The following is a 12820-nucleotide window of genomic DNA, read 5'->3' on the forward strand; positions in this document are numbered from 1 at the left end:
TGTATGCTGAATATTTCAAATTTCATCTTATATTTCACACCAGTTTGCTGACAGTAATGAGGTTCTAAAATTATTATTCATCCAAGTTGACTCTTAGATAAAAAGGAAATGTCAAAGCATCATGGAGAGAATCCAATTTTTGGAATTATAGAGCTAAGTTCCTTTGCATGTGAAACATGACTATTTGCTTTAAATGTGTGAATACAGAAATATACCAACAACATGTGAGAAAGTTCTAGTTGCTCCACAACCTCATCAACATTTAATATACTAGCCTTTTCCCTTTCAGCCATTGCAGTGAGTGTGTAGTGGTATCCTTTGGGTTTTAGTTTGGATTTCTCTAATAACCAATAATTCTGAACATCTTTTCAAACATTTTTTCAATGCTTATGTATAATTTAATATTCATATCTCCTTTGCTGACATATCTGACCAAATCTGGCCTCTTTTTTTTTAATCATTAGGTTGTTTTTTTTGTCCTACTGATTTGTAAGAATTCTCTATATATCTTAGGTGTAAGTTCTTTACCAGGTGTACATTTCACAGATATTTTCTCCCAGTCTATGGCTTTCCTTTTCAGCTTTTAATTTCAGTGAAGTCCAATTTATCATTTTCTCTTTAGTGGCTCATACTTTCTGTGTTCTAAGAAAGCTTTGTCTTCTCCCAAGTTATGAAGATTTGCTCCTATGTTTTCGTCGAGAAGTTTTGAAGTTTTAGTTCTTACATCTAGGTCTATGGATCATTTCAGGTTCATTTTTGTATACAGTGTAAAATTAGGGTTGAGATTCATATTTTGTGTATGGATATCTACTCTTTCCAGCACCATTTGTTGAAGATTATCTTTTCCCACATGGAATTATTATGGCACCTTTGTAGAAAATCAACGACTATCTATGTATGGGTCTATATATGGGCTATTTTGCTGCACTGACCTAATATGTCTACACTTACATCAATGCCACACTTTCTTGATTACTGTATAATAAGTATTGAAATCAAGTTATATAAATCCCATAATTTTGACCTGTTTCAAAAAGTTTTGACTATCCTGGCCCTTTTGCATTTCCATGTAAATTTAAAAATTTTTTTTTCAACGTTTTTTATTTATTTTTGGGACAGAGAGAGACAGAGCATGAACGGGGGAGGGGCAGAGAGAGAGGGAGACACAGAATCGGAAACAGGCTCCAGGCTCCGAGCCATCAGCCCAGAGCCCGACGCGGGGCTCGAACTCACGGACCGCGAGATCGTGACCTGGCTGAAGTCGGACGCTTAACCGACTGCGCCACCCAGGCGCCCCTCCATGTAAATTTTAGAATCAGCTTGTCCGCCAATTTCTACAGCAATGCCTGCTGGTATTTTGATGGGGAATGTCTTGAATCAAGAAATGAAATTCAGAAGTGACATTCTAATAATACTGAGCATTACAATCCATGAGTGTAGGGTATCTCCCATTAACCTAGGTTTTCTTTATCTCAGCAAAGTTTCATATTTTTAAGCATGTAGACATTGCACATATTTCATTAAATTTATCCCTAGTTTTGTGGGGTTTTTTTGTCTTTTTTTTTTTTTTTTTTTTTAAAGTAGGCTTCACACCCAGCATGGAGTCCAACTTCAGGCTCTAACTCACAATGCTGAGATCAAGCCCTGAGCTAAGATCAAGACTCAGACGCTCAACTGACTGAGCCACCTTGCTACTATTTAGAAATACAGTTGATTTCTGTATGTGACCTTGGATCCTACAACCATGCTAAAATCATTTATTCATTCCTACAACTTTATTTTCGATTCTTCAGACAATCGTGTCAGCTATTAATAAACACTGTATTTTCTTCTTCCTTTTCGATCTCTATGCGTTTTTACTTTCCTGCCTTATTTCACTGGCTGAAATACCCAGTAAAATCTTAAAGTAATGAGAGTGGCTATCATTTTTTTTCCAATCTTGGCAGAGTGGGGAAGGAGGAGGGGATTAAGTTTTTTACCATTAAATATGCTAGCTGTAGTGTTTTGTAGAGGCCCTTTATCACATTGAGAAGTTCTGTCTATTCCTAGTTTACCAAAAGTTTTTGTCACAAATACATACTGAACTATGTAAAAGCTTTTCTTATATCCTTTTAGATCATCATATAGTTTTTCTTTTCTGTCATCGCTTGTGAAAATGGTGAATTTTCCAATGTTGAACCAATCTTGCATTCCTAGGATAAATGCCACTTGGTCATAATATATTACCTTTTCTATATATTACTGGATTTAATATTTTTTATGTTAAAAGAATGTTTATTCATTTATTAAGACAGAGTGGTGGAGGGGCAGAGAGAGAGGGAGAGAGAGAAATCCCAAGCAGGTTCTGCACTGCCAGTAAAGAGCATGATGCAGGACTTGACCTCACAAACCGTGAGATCACGATCTGAGCCAAAATCAAGAGGATGCTTAACCAACTGAGCTAACCAGGCACCCCAATGTTTTTTTAATTTTAATTTATTTAAAAAATTATTCATTTATTAAATTTACATCCAAGTTAGTTAGCAGATAGTGCAACAGTGATTTCAGGAGTAGATTCCTTAATGCCCCTTACCCATTTGGCCCATCTCCCCCTCCCACAACCCCTCCGGTAACCCTGTTTGTTCTCCATATTTAAGAGTCACTTAGGCTTCATCCCCCCTCCCTGTTTTTATATTATTTTTGCTTCCCTTACCCTATGTTCATCAGTTTTGTACCTTAAATTCCTCATATGAGTGAAGTCATATGATATTTGTCTTTCTCTGACTAATTTCGCTTAGCATAATACCCTCTAGTTCCATCCATGTGGTGCAAAAGGCAAGATTTCATTCATTTTGATTGCTGAGTAATACTCCATTGTATATATATACCACATCTTCTTTATCCATGTGTCCATCGATGGACATTTGAGCTCTTTCCATACTTTGGCTATTGTTGATAATGCTGCTATCAACATTGGGGTGCATATGCTCCTTCGAAAGAGCATACCTGTGTCACTTGGATAAATACCTAGTAGTGCAATTGCTGTGTCATAGGGTAGTTCTATTCTTAATTTTTTGAGAGACCTCCATACCATTTTCCAGAGTGGCTGCACCAGTTTGCATTCCCAACAGCTGTGCAAAAGAGATCCTCTCTCTCTGCATCCTTCCCATTATCTGTGGTTGCCTGAGTTGTTAATGTTAGCCATTCTGACAGGTGTGAGGTGGTATCTCATTGTGGTTTTGATTTGTATCTCCCTGATGATGAATGATGTTGAGCATTTTTTCATGTGTCAGTTGGCCATCTGGATGTCTTCTTTGGAGAAGTGTCTATTCATGTCTTTTGTCCATTTCTTCACTGGATTATTTGTTTTTTGGGTGTTGAGTTTGGTAAGTTCTTTATAGATTTTGGACACTAACCCTTTATCTGATATGTCATTTGCAAATATCTTCTCCCATTTCTGTTGGTTGCCTTTTAGTTTTGCTGATTGTTCCCTTCACTGTGCAGAAGCTTGTTATTTTGATGAGGTCCCAATAGTTCATTTTTGCTTTTTTTCCCTTACCTCTGGAGACATGTTGAGTAAGAAGTTGCTGCGGCCAAGATCAAAGAGGTTTTTGCCTGCTTTCTCCTCAAGGATTTTAATGGCTTCCTGTCTTTCATTTAGATCTTCCATCCATTTTGAGTTTATTTTTGTGTGTGGTATAACAAAGTGGTCCAGGTTCATTTTTCTGCATGTTGCTCTCCAGTTTTCTCAGCACCACTTGCTGAAGAGACTGTTTTTATTCCATTGGATATTCTTTCCTGCTTTGTCAAAGATCAGTTGGCCATACGTTTGTGGGTCCATTTCTGGGTACTCTATTCTGTTCCATTGATCTGAGTGTCTGTTTTTATGCCAGTACCATACTGACTTGATGATTACAGCTTTGTAATATAGCTTGAAGTCCGTAAAAAAAAATTTTTTTAAATTAAGCTCTGTGCCCATCATGGGGTTTGAACTCATGACCCCAAGATCAAGAGTCACATGCTCTACCAACGGAGCCAGCCAGGCACCACTGATTTGTTAATATTTTCTTTTTTTTTTTCTTTTTTTTTTGGGACAGAGAGAGACAGAGCATGAACGGGGGAGGGGCAGAGAGAGAGAGGGAGACACAGAATCGGAAACAGGCTCCAGGCTCCGAGCCATCAGCCCAGAGCCTGACGCGGGGCTCGAACTCACGGACCGCGAGATCGTGACCTGGCTGAAGTCGGACGCTTAACCGACTGCGCCACCCAGGCGCCCCGATTTGTTAATATTTTCTTAAGGATGTTTGCATCTATGTTCATATATAGTCTTCTTGTAATGTCTTTTTCTTTTTTAAAAAAAATGTTTGTTTATTGGGGTGTCTGGATGGCTCAGTTGGTTAAGCGTATGACTTCAGCTCAGGTCATGATCTCACGATTCATGGGTTTGAGCCCCGTGTCAGGCTCTGTGCTGACAGCTCAGGGCCTGGAGCCTGCTTCAGATTTCGTGCCTCCCTCCTCTCTCTGCCCCTCCCCCACTTGCTTTCTCTTAGTCTCTCAGAAATAAACATGTAAAAAAAATGTTTTTTTAATATTTATTTATTTTGAGAGAGATAAAGTGCGCAAATGGGAAAGGGCAGAGAGAGGGGGAGAGAGAATCCCAAGCAGTCTCCTCGCTGTCAGCACAGAGCCTGACATGGAGCTTGATCCCATGAACTATGAGATCATGACCTGAGCCAAAAACAAAAGTCGGACGCTTAACTGAATGAGCCACCCAGGCACCCCTCTTGTAATGTCTTTTTCAAGCTCTGGTGTGGGAATAATTCTGGTCTTTTAAAATGTGTTGGGAGGCATATCTTGTACTTCCATTTCCTGGCAATTAATGTAGATTTTTTTTTTCTCAAAATGTTTGGTATAATTCGCCAGTGAAGCCATCAGGGCCTGGAAATTCCTGTTTTAGGTTTTAAACTACATATTCAACTTCTTTAATACATATAATAATATTCAAATCATCTATTCTTTTTCATTTTAGAGAGAGAGTGCATGCACATGAGCAGGGAAGAGGGGCAGAGACAGAATCTTAAGCAGGCTCCCAGGCTCAGCAGAGAGCCCAACACAGGGCTCAAACTCCAGACCCTGAGATCATGACCTGAGCCAAAATTAAGAGACAGACACTCAACTGACTGAGCCGCCCAGGTGCCCCTGGAAGGTATATATTTCTTCTGAGTTGGTGTTTTTCAAAGAATTTGTCTAGTTCCTGTTGGTTGTCAAATTTAGTAGCATAAAGTTGTTTCTATTATTCCTTAATTATCCTAGTATCTGTTAAGATCTAGAGTGATGTCACTTCTTATTCATGATATTAGTAATTTGGGCCTTCTTTTTTTATTTTGTGGTTAGTCGGGCTAAAGGATCTGTTTATTGATCTTTTTAAAGAATCAGCTTTTGGCTTCACTGATTTTCCCCTGCTGTGTTATTTTTCTATTTCATTGGTTTCTGATATTCTCTTTATTATTTCCTTCTTTGAGTTAAACTTGGTTTATTTTCTAGTTTCTTAGGTGGAAACAAATATAAATTGATTTGAGACCTTTCTTCTTTCCTTATGCAAACTATAGTGCGAAAAATTTCCTTCCAAACACTGCTTTTGCAGCAACCCAGTTTTTTTTTTAAGTTTATTTATTTATTTTTGAGACAGAGAGAGAGAAGACGCACAAGCATGAGTGGGGGAGAAGCAGAGACAGAGGGAGAGAATCCCAAGGAGGATCCATACTAGTGGGGATCAAATTCATGAACCATAAGATCATGACCTAAGCTGAAATCAAGAGTTGGCACTTAACCGACTCAGCCACCCAGGTGCCCCACAGCAACCCAGTTTTTTCATGCTGTGTTTTCATTATCATTCAGTTAAAAACATTTCTAATTTCTTTATCATTTATTTTTTCTACTCATGGTTTTGTGGTTATTCTTGTTTTTGGTCTTTGTTTTAGCATGGACTTGTTTAATTTTCAGATATTTGGGACTTTTCTAGATGTTTTATTTTTATTCATTTATAATTTAATTCTATTTAGTCAGAGAACACCCTCTGTCGGGTTTTAGTTTTGCTGTCTAGTTGTTCTGTTTTATGAGGCCATCTGGGGAGATTCAAAACTATGCTGCTACCTCCAGTTTCCCAATCATCTTCCTAACAATGTCTCCTTTCAAGATTTTCCCATCTGCAGTAGTCTAAATGCATTCAAAATGACCCAACTTACTATAATAAAATTATTCCATTAATTCAATTAATTCAATAATTAACTCAATAGTTTCTGTTATGCTTTGAAATATGTTTCTTCAAGTGTAACTAGACATTAATGAATACTTACTGTTATTTGCAAGAGTAAGCCCAATAAATGAGCAAACAGGGCGAATTACCTCAGGTGTGATGCAATTTATTAGCCAGTCATTAGCATATGGAAAAAGTGAACAGCAAAGCATCTGATTTTCATCTGAAAGAAGACAAAGTCACTTGTGTTTTAATATATTTGGAAAACATCAGTTCATTTGTTTTTATTTTATTTTAATATTTAAATATTTGAGATAATTACCATTTTGAGGATTGTTGACACAGACACATAAAGTACTACACACTGAAGACCATAACTGATAACTCTGGAAAACATTTTTATCTGACAAATTCAACTCATATTTTGAAAGAACTGTCCTATTTGGTTAAAAAAAAAAAGAAGCAAATTAATACAAATGAGCTAAAGTCTTAAGTAGTGAATAATAACAAGAAATTTATATTTGCTTACCTGAACAACTGTGTCAGAACTGTAATACAACCTGTTTCTCTCACAAGTGTCTGTCCAGTCCCTTAAAAAAACAGCCATATTAGCACACAAATATGACTTTTGCTTATAAATAATTTTGTAGAGGGGCGCCTGGGTGGCTTAGTCGGTTAAGCGTCCGACTTTGGCTCAGGTCATGATCTCATCGTCCATGAGTTCGAGCCTCGCGTCGGGCTCTGTGCTGACAGCTCAGAGCCTGGAGCCTGTTTCGGATTCTGTGTCTCCCTCTCTCTCTGACCCTCCCCTGTTCATGCTCTGTCTCTGTCTCAAAAATAAATAAACGTTAAAAAAAAAAATTTAAAAAAAAATTTTTGTAGAAATGAAAAACATTTAAGTAATATTTCTAATAAATAACTTTTAATCACTTTAAAGTAGTACTAAGTATAACAGAGAATTACAGTAGATAAAAATCTGTAATCACAATTATTATGGAAAATACATTACCTATGCTTATAGAATGACAGCATTCAAATTTCCTCCAAAAATGAAACAAAATTTTAGCCACAACCTACATGAAATTTTAGGCTATTGTTGGCTGATATAGTAAACACTGTAACAAAATGGCTAATTCAGTGGAAAATCAATCAAACTAATCATCAAACGTCTCTCTTTTGCTTTTAAAGCTGTTCTTTTTTTAATGTTATTTAAGTAACACAAATCACTTTACTATTTTTTAAAATTAATAAATATCAAACAATATATGCTATTCTCTTTTCTTTAAAGCTAGTAGTTCTCAGGGGCACCTGGGTGGTTCAGGCAGTTGAGTGTCTGACTTTGGCTCAGGTCATGATTTCTCAGTCAGTGAGTTCGGGCCCCGTGTCGGGCTCTGTGCTGACAGCTCAGAGCCCAGAGCCTGCTTTGGATTTTGTCTTCCTCTCTCTCTGCCCTTCCCCTGCTCATACTCTGTTCTTTCTGTCTCTTAAAAATAAATAAACGTTAAAAAAATTAAAAATAAATAAATAAATAAAACTAGTAGTTCTCAGAAGTTAGTGAGATTTTTTAAAAGATACTGATATAAAAGGAACAACTATTTCAATTTATTATTTTTAAATGTTTCTGCAACATACAAGAATGTACTTACTATTATTTGAAACCAGCACCAATATGACATAGACAGACATTCTTTTCAAATTTGTGTTTGAATCATTATTAGATAAGAACCAAGTTAAGTCTTCAAACAATTCTGAAGTGCACAAAGTCTGCTGACAATAAACTGAAAAATGAAAAAAATATAATTTCAATTTCTATGCATTAGCACAAGTTTTAAAGTATGCTAAACAAAATATAAAGTTGCCGACTGGGTGGCTCAGTCAGTTGAGCGTCTGACTTCAGCTCAGGTCGTGATCTCACAGCTTATGGGTTCGAGCCCTGTGTCGGGCTCTGTGCTGAGAGCTCAGAGCCTGGAGCCTGCTTCAGATTCTGTGTCTCCCTCTCTCTCCTCCCCTAACCCACTCACATTCTGTCTCTGTCTCTCGCAAAAATAAATAAATCATTTAAAAAAAATTTTTTTAAAAGCAATATCTTAATCAGAAGTATACTTGATTGAGGTGCTACAACATGTGCACAATCCCTTAGAATTTCTAATAAAAACCTAACTAAAAAAAAATTAAAACATAAAAATTTAAGATGAGTAAGTAACAAAACATAGCAAGAGAAAACTTTTAGAAAATTCATAAACCTGCTTTAGAAAATAGAGACAAGATACTTGTGCTATTAAGGACTTTCTAAAAATAAAAATATCTTTCCAAAAAGCAAACATGATACCTGACAGTAGGTGTGTGTATATGTGTATGTGTGTGTGTGTGTGTTATAATAATGCAATACAAAATTTTCAAAAAATAATTTGAGGGGTGCCTGGGTGGCTCAGTCAGTTAAGCATCCGACTTTGGCTCAGGTCATGAACTCATGGTTCGTGGGTTTGAGTCCCGCGTTGGGCTCTGGGCTGACAGTGTGGTGCCTGGAGCCTGCCTCAGATTCTGAGTCTCCCTCTCTCTCTTCCCTCCCCCGCTCATGCTCTCTCTCTCTCAAAAATAAATAAACATTAAAAAAATTTTGTTTGAATAATAATTTGAGGGGGCACCTGGCTGGCTCAGTCTGAAGAGCATGTGATCCTTGATCTTGGGGTTGTGAGTTTGAGGGTGTATAAATTATTAAAAAAATAAACTTTAAAAAAATAAAATCTTTAAAAAGGTAATAATTTGAACACAGAGGTATAATTAGTATTTGATCCAGTATTTAGAACCAGCTATTGGACATTCTCTCAAAGGCAAAGACAATGTCTTATTTATCCCAATGACTAGCACATAGCTTGGTTCTTACCAAATGATGAAGAAATATTTAATGGATGAAAATTTAAGGATAGAAAGTTGTTTGACAAACTAAAACTTTAGATTCAACTTCATCTTGGCTATACTACAGAAAAATGTTTTGACCAACATGAATTTCTATACCCAGAGTATATTTTTCTATACACAACATGTTGTAGGTTATCTTCGTCTTTTGATTCAAGTACTTAGATATATAATGAACTTAATAGAAAAATCAAAGATACATATATGCATATTCAAATTCATGAAGTACAAATAGTATCTTAAATCAATGTGAAAAAGATCTTTTTTTAATGTTTATTTATTTTTTGAGAGAGAGAGACAGAGCATGAGTGGGGGAGGGGCAGAAAGAGAGAAAGAGAGAGAAAAACAATCTGAAGCAGTCTCCAGGATCTGAGCTGTCAGCGCAGAGCCCGACATGGGGCTTGAACTCATGAACCGCGAGATCATGACCTGAGCTAAAGTCAGACACTTAACCGACTGAGCCACCCAGATACCCCGAAGTTTCTTTATTTAAAGAGAGACAGAGAGAAAGAATGCATGTGGGGGAGGGGATAGAGAGAGGGAGAGAGAGAGAATCCCAAGGAGACTCCACACTGTCAGTGCAGAGCCCAATGCAGGGCTCAAACTCAGGAACTAGGAGATCATGACCTGAGCCAAAGTTGGATGCTTAACCAACTGAACCACCCAGGCACACCTAAAATTACTTTTTAGTAGTCTGTTAAAATATAACACGATGCTTGAAGGATAATGAAAAAAAGTTTTCATATTTTACCATTTTGTTCCGCAACAGCTCCTAATGTATATAAGGCTGCTTCTTTTACCATGCTATGTTCACTTGACTTTGCAAGATTTCTTATAAACATCAAACCACCAATTTCTCGAAAGTAAACACCTGCATTACCTACAAGATGTACAGACAAAAGAGAACATAAATGATATTATGATTCTTTTAAGGAGAAAATAAATCACATGAATATAGTAACATAACAAGTAGAGTGAGTTGAAGAAAAAGAGCTATGCATATTTCATATTTCAAAATACTAAAGAACTACAATCACAGATAAAAATTCACTATCACATCTTACTGTTTTGTTGACAAATTGAATGAATAGTGACCAAAGCTTCCTTTTGTGAAAAAGGGTTGTCCATTTGATACTTCAGACACTCCAACAGTAAGTTCAGATCAGTCTTCATTTCTAAAGAACAAAAATTTCACTTTTTTAAACCAAGTGTTATCTTTCAAACACTAACCATTTAAATTTCACTTTTTAAATTTCACTTTTAAAATACATATATTTATCATGTCTGTTTTCAAGATGAGTACATATTCCTTTTATAATCTATCCAACAGTAAAGATAAAAAAAAAAAAAAAGAAAGAAAGATGTTCCTTAAATAAAAGAACTTGAAATGAACTTCTTGTAATTATTTGATTTTCCCCTCACATGAAATATAAGAATAGAAAATCCATGGGGTGCTTGGGTGGCTCAGTCAGCTAAGCATCCAACTGCAGCTCAGGTTGTGATCTTGCAGTTTGTGAGTTCAAGCCCCACGTCAGGCTCTGTGCTGACAGCTCAGAGCCCAGAGCCTGCTCCAGATTCTGTGTCTCCCTCTCTCTCTCTCTCAAAAACAAATAAAACATTAAAAAAAATTTTTTTAAGAACAGAAAATCCAAATGCAGTATTATTCTCTTTAAATAAAGCTACACTGGTTTAAATATCTGCCATTTAGAAATAAAGTGAATGAAAATGAAAATACAACATATTAGAATTTGTGGGATGCTACCAACAGTATTTGAGAGGAAATTTACAACACTAAATGTTTATATTATAAAAGAAGAAAGGTCTCAAATTAATGACCTCAGCTTCAACCTTAAGAAACTATAAAAACAGTAAATTAAACCCAAAGTAAGTAGAAGGAAGGTAATAAAGATCAAAGCTAAAATCAATGACACTGAAAGCATTAAAACAATACAACTGGTTTTTGAGAAGATCAATAAAACTGATAAACCTCTAGACAAACTGATCAGGAGAAAGGAGCAAAGACACAAACTACAAATATCAGAATGAGAGATAAGGCACCATCATAGATTCTATAAATATTCAAAAGATAATGTTATGTGCAACTTCATATCTATAGATTCAATGGCTGAATGGTGAAGTGGACAAGTGAAATTAACAAATTGCTTTGAAGATACAAATTATCTCACCCAAGAAGAAACAGACAACCTAAATAGTACTACATCTATAAAAGAAATTGAAATCGTAGTTTAAAAACCTTCCTGTGAAGAAACCTCCAAGTTCAGATGGTGTCATTTGTAAACTCTCCCAAATGTTTAAGGAAGAAGTAATATCAACTCTACACAAACTTTCCCCAAAAGTTTGGAGAGAAGGAACGCTTCCCAACTTGCTCTATGAGGTTAGCCTTATCCTTATACCAAAACCAAAGCCATTAGAAAGGAAAAAAAAAGAAAACTACAGACCAATATCCTTCATGAACATTCATGTAAAAAGTCTAAACAATTTTAGCAAACTGAATCTAACAACATATTAAATAATAATACATCATGAACAAGTGGGTTTATCCTAAGAATGCATAGTTGGTTAAGATTTGAAAAATCAATTGATGTAATGTGATAAACTAACATGGAAAGCTATATGATCACCTCAATAGATGCAGAAAAAGCATCTGATAAAATCCAACATTCATTTCTAGTTAAAAAAAAATTTCAGCAAACTTGGAATAGAAGAAAAACTCCTCAACCTGAAAAAGTATATCCACAAAAACAAAACAAAACAAAAGCTCTATAGTAAACATAATACTTAATAGAGAAAGACTGAATTCTTTCTCTCTGAGATCAGGAATAAGACAGAGATGTTTAATATTATACTGGGGAGTGTATCATTCTATTTAGCATTCCACTTAATATTGTACTAGAGAACCTAGCCAGTGCCATCAAGTGAGAAAGAAATAAAAGGCATTCAAATTGGTAAGAAGGTAGTAAAACTATCTGCCTTCATGTACAACATGACCTTCTATATAGATGACCCGATGGAATCTACAAAAAAGCTACTAGACTAATAATGGAGTATAGTAGGATTTCAGCATATCCATTTAACATACAGAAATCAATTATACTTCTATATCCCTGCGGTAAAGTAATTGGAAATTGGTGTTTAAAAACAATGCCATTTATAATAGTATCAAAAACATGAAATAATTAGAGATATACCTAACAAAAGATATAAACAACATGTATACTAAAACCTCAAAAATATTGCTGAGAATTATTAAACAAGATTGAAATAAAGGGAGTGAAACACCTTTTTCATGGACTGGAGGACTAAATAGTAAGATGTCAATTCCCCCAAATTGATCTATAGATTCAATTTAATCCCAACAGGCTTTTTAAAAATATGAATTGACAAGATGAACCCAAAATTCATATGGAAATGCAAGGGACCTATTAGCCAAACAATTCTGAAAAAGAAGAATAAAGCTTGAAGACTAAAACTATCTGATTTCAAGACTTCTTATAAAGCTACAGTAATCAAAAGAGTATAGTATTGCATTAGCATACACAAATAGATCAATAAACTAGAATGCAGTCCAAAAATAAACTCATGCATATATGAATAGCTGATTTTTTACAAAGGCACAAATGCAATGCAGAGAAGAAAAGGATAGCCTTT

At 35.6% G+C, this 12820-nt stretch overlaps 1 protein-coding gene across 5 annotated transcripts in view; it reads right to left on the reverse strand.

The window, feature by feature from the left end:
* The window catches only part of TERB1 (telomere repeat binding bouquet formation protein 1), a 45922-nt gene that overhangs the window by 22350 nt on the left and 10752 nt on the right, over nucleotides 1–12820 (reverse strand). For all 5 annotated transcript variants that reach the window (XM_049622554.1, XM_049622558.1, XM_049622556.1 and 2 more), the window contains 6 exons: nucleotides 10216–10326; nucleotides 9903–10031; nucleotides 7882–8013; nucleotides 6765–6825; nucleotides 6558–6673; nucleotides 6336–6458 (listed from right to left, as the gene is read on the reverse strand). In XM_049622554.1, the coding sequence (XP_049478511.1) occupies nucleotides 6336–6458; nucleotides 6558–6673; nucleotides 6765–6825; nucleotides 7882–8013; nucleotides 9903–10031; nucleotides 10216–10326 (672 nt within the window). The remainder of the gene's footprint in view (nucleotides 1–6335; nucleotides 6459–6557; nucleotides 6674–6764; nucleotides 6826–7881; nucleotides 8014–9902; nucleotides 10032–10215; nucleotides 10327–12820) is intronic.

This window comes from Panthera uncia, assembly GCF_023721935.1.
Source record: "Panthera uncia isolate 11264 chromosome E2 unlocalized genomic scaffold, Puncia_PCG_1.0 HiC_scaffold_20, whole genome shotgun sequence".
NCBI classification, from domain to species: Eukaryota; Metazoa; Chordata; class Mammalia; order Carnivora; family Felidae; genus Panthera; species Panthera uncia.